General features: G+C 28.8%; 1 protein-coding gene across 1 annotated transcript in view; it reads right to left on the bottom strand.

The window, feature by feature from the left end:
• LOC142317935 (uncharacterized) overlaps positions 1-5805 on the bottom strand; it is a 53485-nt gene extending 47680 nt beyond the window's left edge. Inside the window, exon 1 of the mRNA XM_075354473.1 lies at positions 5657-5805. Within this exon, the coding sequence (XP_075210588.1) occupies positions 5657-5674 (18 nt within the window). The 5' untranslated portion in view covers positions 5675-5805. The remainder of the gene's footprint in view (positions 1-5656) is intronic.
• Positions 5806-9862: the final 4057 nt, after the last annotated feature.

The raw sequence follows: 9862 nt of genomic DNA on the forward strand, positions 1-9862 counted from the left end.
GTGAACTAAAACTAAATTATTGTAACGAGGAAGGAAAACCTTGAAATTTCAAAAGAAATTGTAGAAACATTTCATTGAACTGGATAACAGATAGGCGAATTTAAAAATGTCAAGTTCAAGATGGGAAACACTCCTATGGCCTATTTATACGAGATTTTCAAATCATCTTTAGTATTGAGCTGCACGTCTGTTTATTTATCTAACTGCAGGTTGAGGAGAAAAAAATACTGAACCTGACAGATTCAAACCTAGAAACTTCCTGATAAAAGGGACAAATGTTGTCAATCCGCAGTGGAAATTAACTAGTTAACTAAAGAATAACTCTTGTTAGAATAATATTTTAGTTATAGTAGTGAGAGAAATATCATTTATATTATGTATTTTTATCATAAAAGCACAATGTGCTCGGTGGCCTAATGGAATGGTTTGCATGCTTACAACACTTCTGGTCATCGCATAACACCAAAAATTACTCTTTGTAATATTATTTATTACTATAAACTTACAAAATTATTTTATGTTACCTATCTCATTCTTCTAATAAAACAAAAAATAAAGTAACTAAACGGATTTTAGCATGAAATTACTGGAGAAAAACTGACAACAAAGTTGTAATACCACTATCTTGGTATTGGTTATTTATTCTGATATAGTGGGAAAGTAATTACACATGAAAAAATTACCTAAGATTTCTTTTTTGGGGTGCGAGTAATTTATAAATGAAGTTTTATTGTAAAATTATCATTATAAGTTTAAGTAAACCAAAAAAAGTTAAATAATTTTAAAAATCGGCACCTTTTTATTTTTTTGTCTTCCCCTACCTCCAAAATCACTTCACAAGAATTTTTTTTTGAATTTTCTACGTCTACTATGTTAAACAAAAGAAACAAAAGAAACTTATGTTAAACAGAAGAAACTAAAAAAAATTTCACGTAAAAATTTACAACCAATAAAACGTTAGCTAACATTTATTTTTAGGAGGGGGGTGAATTACGATGAAATTTTATTCTAATATTATTACTAAAAGTTTATTATTTAAACTTGTAGTAATATTAAAAATTTAAATAAACCAAAAAAGTTTTCGAAAATTCAAAAAATCATATTTTTTAAATTCTATCGGCTCCCTCACCCCCAATATTGCCCCAAAGTATTTTTTGTGGGTCGCTTGCAATACTACCATGCCTAGGAAGATATTTTTGTTAAATTCGTTTAAAAAAATAGAATAATTAAAAAGATTTTTTTATTTTTGAAGAAGGGAGAATTTTGCTGCAATTTTTTTTTTATGGTAAAATTAGTATGGATGTACTGAGCTTAATATAAAGTGAAGTTATATTTAAAAATTTTGAAAGAATTAACCCCAAAAATAACCCAATTTTGGAGATAGTGACTCCAAAATTTACTAGCATGCCGCATACACACGAGTCCGTACAAAATTTCATATAAATAAGTTTCATATAACACGCTAAAACATGTACATACGAACGTACGCATGAACATAACTCCCTTTTTTTGTTTTTTTGTGGTCATGAAAAGAATCCATAACCCATTGTTTTGACTGATTACCGTACTTTACTTCCTGCAGCATAGAACTATGATGCCATGAAATTTAAAAAAAACTGTAATCGATTAGTTTATATTTTATTTTATTTCAATTGAATTTTTGTAACGATTAAGAAATTATCGCTTTTAATTTTTTTTAACCGGATTTAACTCCAAGGTAATGAATTTATTTAATCTTCTAATTTCAAAATGATTACATTTAAACGTTATAAATTCTTGGTCAATACTGGTATTTTTTCATTTTTTTATTGAAAAATGATACATTTTAATCCTATGTTGATACATTTAAGTACCGTTTAAGCATAAGAGATCATTCAATCGTTTAGATATAATTACACATTAAGTATCATCACCATTTTAGTATTATTGAATTGGTAAAATAATCAAAAATTGATAAATATTGTAAGTAGAGTAATAATTTAGAAATTATACATTGATATATAATATAAAAAAGCTACCGTTTATTTTTCCTACTTAATTTGAATAAAAGTTATAAATAAATGCGTAGGATAAGTATATAAACTACCGTGTACTTGTTATGAACTGTTCTGTTACTAAAATAAAATCATCTGCATGCTTACAGGCCTGCATTATTTGAGATTGAAAGCAATAGATTATGTCATTTGTTAGGCAAGTAACAAAACTTATTTAAAATGTAATTATGATAATTTAAATGAAACGCCGATGATATTTGTAAGATTTCTATTATTAAAAAAGTTGAATAAAATTTGGAATTTGAAATTTCAGATTTCATATCGTTTCAGACTTCATAATATTGTGTACTTATTACACAAAACGAAATTTTTAACAGAACAAAAAGAAAATTATAAAAAATGAAAATCTAAAAATTTGTTGAAAGATAAAACCATTATTTTGTTTACATCAATATTTTTTTAAAAGCAGGTACAAGTTTAACATATATATACTGTATTAATATGTACCAATCTGTTCTTAAAAATAGACTTAAAAAACTAAACACACAAATAACGAACTGAAATAAGATATTTATTCATATCAACTGAGTTGTTTATTTCAGGACTTGAACTAATTCCTAAAGTTTATGGACTACCTATTTGAAAGAAACAGAATGTTCCTCTGTAAAAAAAGAAGCTTCAGACAGATTAGGTATTGCCGAATAATAAAGCTCAACGGGTGGTTTCATCCTGTTGCCGTAGGTCTTCATGCGATATAAATGAAGCTTAGCATCTTTAATGTTGTATTAGAAGAGAATTATAGGATTGAAAGGGGGAGAAGCTATAAATTAGCCCAATCCTATCAACATAGCACACAATTTTAAAATTGTGTCTACCGGTATAACTTCCAAATGCTTGCTTGCTCCCTGAAGGAAGAATCCTTTGTTTGAAAGAAGAACATGTAAAAGTGGAAAGTCATTAATGGGAAGAGTAGATGAAAATTAAATGTGGTTTGCAACGGTTTGAAAGACGAACTAGAACAAATTTACTGGCAGAAGTCTATACAAAAACATTTTGTGGCATGTGTCCAGGCAAATGTATGCCGTTTTGATAATATAATATAAAGAATTATACGTAAAACCTCAAAAATATATTTAGTAAGTTAGTACTATTATATAAATACATAAAATATATTTCTTATTTATTACGAGGATTTTAATTACATTATTTTACGTGGAAATCGAGGGTCTGTGTTGTAAACCTTTTTTCTTTATTTTTAATTAATCAATTTATTTATTTTTTAATTGGAGGAATTGAAATGCGGTTCAAAAATATTACATTACAGTACTTCAGAATTTTTAATTAGCATAATTACTTTCCCCGAAGCTTGATTATTTGAAATCTTTTTGTGTATTTTTTTATTATAAAATGCTAAACATTTTAGCTGATTTTAATGAACTGATAATTATCGTGAAATTAATGGGGTAAAAATTAATATGTATATGATTTTAGATGTATTACAATGACTTAAAATTATGGTATTTATTAGAAAATATTATTGTAAACAGATATTACTGAGTTGGCTATATATCGGATAAGGAAAAATGAATCGGATAACAAAGAGAGATTGTAAGTGCGTTTTATATTCATAAAGAACTGATTAAACTGTGTCACGTCTCTAGCATTTTAGGAAAACGTAAAACATAGGAAAATATAAAAAAACATAATTTGAAATTTATTATCTATTAAAAAAATTGTGAAAAAAAACTTTAAAATTTTAAGTAATTCTGTTGCAGAATTCACCAAACAGCCGAAATAGTCTTAAGAATTCTATGAATTTTCACACTAAAGTTGGGTGTTTTCTTGAATTTTCCTAAAAAGATTCTCACTTAAGGAAACGGAAAAATTGTTTTAAGCAAAATAATACAATAGTAAGGTGTAATATTGAACAAGCTAAAGTTGATTCATCAAACATAAAATTATGAAGATCCGTTTCTAAACTACTGATCCTTATATATCAAAAAATAATATTTTTTCAGACAGTATTCTCCACACACTGTTTGCCGTTTTATTATGTATTTCATTTCACAACTCTTCCAGGACGTAAGTATGATATATCTCTAACAGAGCAATAAACGGCTATTTACATGCACTAACCGAGTCATTTCTACAAAAGGCAAGTTTTTTTTAATTTTTTGTTGTTTTTTTTTTTTTTTAACATAAGGAATCTTTAACATTCTCTGTATAACTATACAATTTGTACGTATTTTACGTATGTTATTTATTATTAGACTACATTTTTTGTAACTTTAAAAGTCATTGACTTCCGCTCGGCGATAGTAATGGTCAATCCAGACTATGCGTATAAGACGAGTGTTTTAGTAAGATATTTCTTTAAATACTAGCAGTAATCTGCGTTTTAGCCAAAACTTCGTGCGTATTTATACATGTAATTTTGGTTGCAGCAGTACCAAAATGAAATGGATTGTTTTAATAATCCTATTTACACAGTCTACCTATGATGTTAGATCAAGGATTGTACACTCGCGCACATATAAATTTATGTAAATAGGTGAATAACTATTTTATTTTATATTATTTTGTTTATAAAAACATGGCATTTAACTGTAATAATTATATGTATGTGTGTCTGTGTGTGTGTGTGTGTGTGTGTGTGTGTGTGTGTGTGTGTGTGCACTGTATTTTTTTTTATTTTAGTGTGCAACTTATTTGTAATAAAAAAAAATAATTACGATAAAGTTAGAAATTTTTCTTCATTTTTTTATTTCTCCATTTGTATTATTGGATCTCCAAAAAGAAATCAGAAGTATTTAAAAAAAAAAAAATTATTCATTCTCCCAATAACAATCGAACAATTCGAAAATACATTATATACAGTTATTAATTTGTAAACCATATAAGATTTCGGATCGTTCACTAATAATATAAAGGAATTGCAAACAATATGGTTCAGTCGTTGAAAACATCTCAGAGGAAAGTAAACAATGATGTAAAATTACGTTTTTATGTTTTGGAAAGTCTTTGTGATTAAAAAGGAAAATTCAGTGAAGCAAAATTTAAAACAATAATTTTAAAAACAAAATCTAAAAAGGAAGATTTTAAACAAATAAATTACATCATTACGATAATTACCATTTATTTTAAAATGATATAAATAGGAGGAATCACTGATATTATATAGAGATATTTTCTGGTGATGTTTGCACATCATCAGATCATGATAACTCTTTATCATACTCTTATGAAAAGAGTCTCTCTACTAAGGACATCAGCACAACACATCTATCCAAAAATTAATAATAGTAAGCTCTATTACTGCTACATTTATTACAATGTAAACTTTACGGAATTTAATTGATATAATATTAATCGAAAGTTACTTTTAAAACAGGACTACATCTGTATATTTTAAATAACATTTAATTAACAGTTAATCAAATTTTCTTATTTTGTTTCATTCATCAGTTAATCAAAGGACAATACAACAAACGCATTCGCGCGCGCGCACACACACACACACACACACACATACATATGCGCTCGCAAACTCAGCGTAAAGGGAAGAGTTATTCTTATAATTATTTAATAATACGTTGATCCCGTATACATACTAAGATGAAATAATGTATTTATAAAAACATTAAATTACAAGTAAATTTTACCTTTTCTTCAGATTCCATTGCTGCAAATCTCTAACTTCTCTTCGGTTGTGATAAGCAACAAAAATTGCATTAGGTGCTACAAACCATCAATAAACAGTGTTTAGAAGCGGAAGAACTTAAAATATCCTAGAACTAACCCCACCACAACATCTACGTCACAATTTGGCATCGGACCGTCTTACGCAGTTATATCAGCTTTGTTGCCAGCCGTCACTTTGTCTACATCATTAATAATTTTTGATGTACCGTTTGTTAGTTATTACATTTATGTACTCCAGAGTTCACCGTGTTTTTATTTATGTTAAGTTGTGGAGAATGCGAGCTGTAACATAAATCATTAAATATGTTATAATTTTGAAAACTAAATTATTTTTATTAAAATCAAAGTGCGTATAGTAGAAAATTTGTTATGTATGACGAGCAAATTATTATGAAACACGTGTGGCGCGTACAACGATTAATATATATTACAAATAAAAAAAACTATTCGTTCAAAAAATTCGTAATTTTTTTTTTTTTTTAATTAAAAAGATTATACGGTATTTAATTTAAATAATTCTTACAGTTTTAATTAAGCGTAAAATCGCAAAAATCTACATAAACGTTTTGAAAAGTTTATATAATTTTTTATATAAAATTTATGTAAATTTATATGTACTCGTAAATACGAGTATATTCGCATATACTCGTATTTTTTTTTAATTTTTGAAAAATTTATATAAATTAAGTTAACTGTCATTGTGTAAATTTTTTAAAAGTTTTTGCTTGCTTGTGATTAAAAAGTGATATTTTTATTCTATTGAAAATCAGATGTTAGTCAAAACTAAAACTATTTCTTCACTGTACTGAAATAACATTGATTACATAATCTCAAGCTTACCCCTTAATCTTTCTCGTGTGTGAAAACATCTTGCAATTCTCTAGACCCCAGAAAATAATTTTTGTTTGTCTTATCTTTTCTCTATATACCGTTCACTCAATGTCATTCATTCCAGTAGCTTAATGTTTGTACTTTTTTTCAGAATTAAGTCTATTTTTCCAAAATTATTTGAAAAAAAAATTAATTTTATTTTTTTAATTATTCGCAATTAATCGGGAAAGATTTAAATTAGCCTAATAGAAAAATTCAACCGTAGCTGGGACATGCAAACGGTCAACCATTTATTACCGATGTTATATTGGTTTGCTTGATATTTCTCCCGCCACCATCCCATTCGGTCGCCCTAAAGCATAAGACCGAATGTCTGTGCCACAAACGGCAACTGAGCCTCGAACAGTTAGTGACCAGTTTCCTAACATAGCTTCTAGAGCTTACCTAACAGAGTGAGTGGACTAAGCGCGGTGCCATACACCATTGGCTTACGTGTCCCAACCGCTCACTTGTCATATATTTGTTAAAATGGGTAGGCGCACCCCGTCAACTACTAAAAATATATATGACATCCATAATAAAATTTATTTCGTCTAGGAAGCAATTCGCTGCCACGCCTAGGTTGCTGAATGTCACCTGTCCACCATTCTATAGCGCTTAAAAATTGGCTGGTGGTCAGCCACACTCGGGGTTAGCTTCCCTCGGTAAAGCGGTAAGAGTCTTTCCCTTAAGCAAACTACGGATGCCGGTTGAATAAAGCAACCGCATCTAGGAACCCACACCGTCCGACAATGCGGCTCTCACCACACTCGCCCCTTGTGAGTGGCCAATTTTCCCCTTGACCTCTATGTTCCAGCGTGGCCCGGTCTCTGGCCTTCCCAAGAGAAGGGCAGTCAAACATCAGGTGTTCATTTGACTGGACCTCCCCGCAGACGTACAGCTCATCAGCTGCCAGGCGGAACCGAAACAGAAATTGGTTCAAATTAGCGTGGTTGGTGAGCATCCGGGCGCCCGTTGCCCTTAAAAACGAGCTCGGGATATACCATCCTCCCAAATCCTGTATAAACTTATACAAGGATCTTCCCTTAGTCTTGGTGTCCCATTCCAGCTGCCATGCTTCCATCGCGAGGCTCTGCAGCCTCTTCCACAGGCGGAAGATAGGCAACTGAACGAAATTTATATCCGGTACGTTGTGATCGTCGTTCCGCTCCGCTACTGGCCCGGCTCGAAACCTCATCCCACATACCTCGGCCTCCCGGCCTGAATTTCGGCCATCTGAATTTCAACTGAAACCGATAGTTATAAAATAAAACATAATACACACAAATTAAAGCCTAATTGTTTAACTTGTTTAACATTTTTATTATTGTCGGTATTATTAGATGTTATATTTGTAATTGTTAATAATTATTGTAAAAACGTATAATAAATTTTAGTACAGTTCAAAAAATACAGTTATAAAGACAAAAAAAAAGTTGATAAAGGTTGCTTGGATTCAGTGATAACAATTTATTTTTACATTTAAATTAAAAAGTATTAATTAATTTATTGATTTCATTATTTGTCTCTTATGTATGTATTTTAAAATAAATAATTTTCGGATGTACGAGTATTTTTATCAAATTATATTCTTCATTTAACTCAATAATATCATTTTTATAGTTCAGGGCTCTAAATATCATATCAAAATAAGTCATTATTTTTTTAGCGGTAAAGGTTTATTGATTTATTGTTAACTTTTATTAATGACAACATTAGTTTTTTATTAATACCTAGTTTTTATTTATTTTTATCGTTTTTATGTTAATTTCTAAAATTGAAACGTATTTTTTTTCAATCAACGGATAAATTATTTTATGAAAAATATTTCATTTTTTAATTAGTAAATCGCTACATCGTGTAGAGTAAATGGTACTTTATAAATAGATTTATTTATATATTACTAAAATGTCAACATATATTTTATGTTGATAGCTTTATTTTCTGGGTTTATAATTCTAATAATTATCATGTCTTCCATGTTTTAGAAAAATCATTTTGAACATTTTACTTAAAGATAAGTCCATTGTTAAATCTTCTTATAAATAATAGTTGTCATTAAATTTTTTTTTCCAATAATCTTACAAATAATTATATAAAGTTCTATTCTCTGGAATACCAAGAGCAACATAAAAAGTTCAGTGTCAAAGATATTAATACATAAATGAGTCTTAAGATACAGCCTAATCTAAATATAATTAATCTAAAGTTTGTCCCATCGAGTCTAATTCATATTACTTATCATTACATATAGAGCGGTGTGCGGCACATTATTGTTTCGATTCACAACAGTAATTAAAAACCCTTCCTTGATGGTATTGGAAATTCTGAACTCTATTTTAATTTTATTCATTCTAATTTATAAAAAAATTAATTTGACAAATTAATACACAATCCGTAACAAATGGATTGCTTTTTTGTACCGGGCAAATAAACAGGCTACCCATTTCTTCACCTCGTTGATGAAAATGTTTTCAACGATTACACGGTTTATATTTTTTTCTAACATGTTATATATTTAGGTCCTAAATAGATAAATGATTTTCGAAACCGTTCTTTAAATACAGCCGGGTATTTCGTATTTTCTGCATCCATACTTCTTGTATTGTATACATTATGATCTTTACAACTATTGAAAAATACTCTCAATATTTTGTATTTGTATAGATTCTGAATATTTGTAAAATATTCAGTTTTTGGAAACCTCAAGAGATAGGTTGAAACTGCTTTTGAAATTTATAATTCTAATTATTCTTTTTTTGCAATTTGCACACTTAGAAGTAAGATTAATAAGTTCCTGTCCAATAATCTATTCCAAATTCAAATCTAGATTTAATAAGTGCACTATATATACAAACCAACCATTTTTGATAGCAATAATGTCGTAACCTGTAAAATATATATGAGTATAATAATTATTCTTTCCTTAATTTCATTATGGGAGGCTTCCAACTTAATTCAGAATCTACAATTAGACCTAAATATTTAGAGGAATTTGTTTTCAATATACATTCGCAAACACAGTGTCACACGAACAAGAGAGTTTATGATACATTACAGAGAAGGTCGCCTCCTCCCTACCCAAGAAATAAACAAAATTAGATTAACTTGTACTAAGAACTAATTTATTATTGTAGAAACAATTTCTGATAATAATGAGATCTTCTTCCATCTGTATTTTTATATCTTCTCACTTATCGCAGCTATATTCTATGGTAGTATCATCCCCAATGGGAGTGCCATTGACTTTTCTTTAGCAATACCAGAACAAAGGAAGTGAATTTCTTGATATTATT

This window comes from Lycorma delicatula, chromosome 1, assembly GCF_047948215.1.
Source record: "Lycorma delicatula isolate Av1 chromosome 1, ASM4794821v1, whole genome shotgun sequence".
NCBI lineage: Eukaryota > Metazoa > Arthropoda > Insecta > Hemiptera > Fulgoridae > Lycorma > Lycorma delicatula.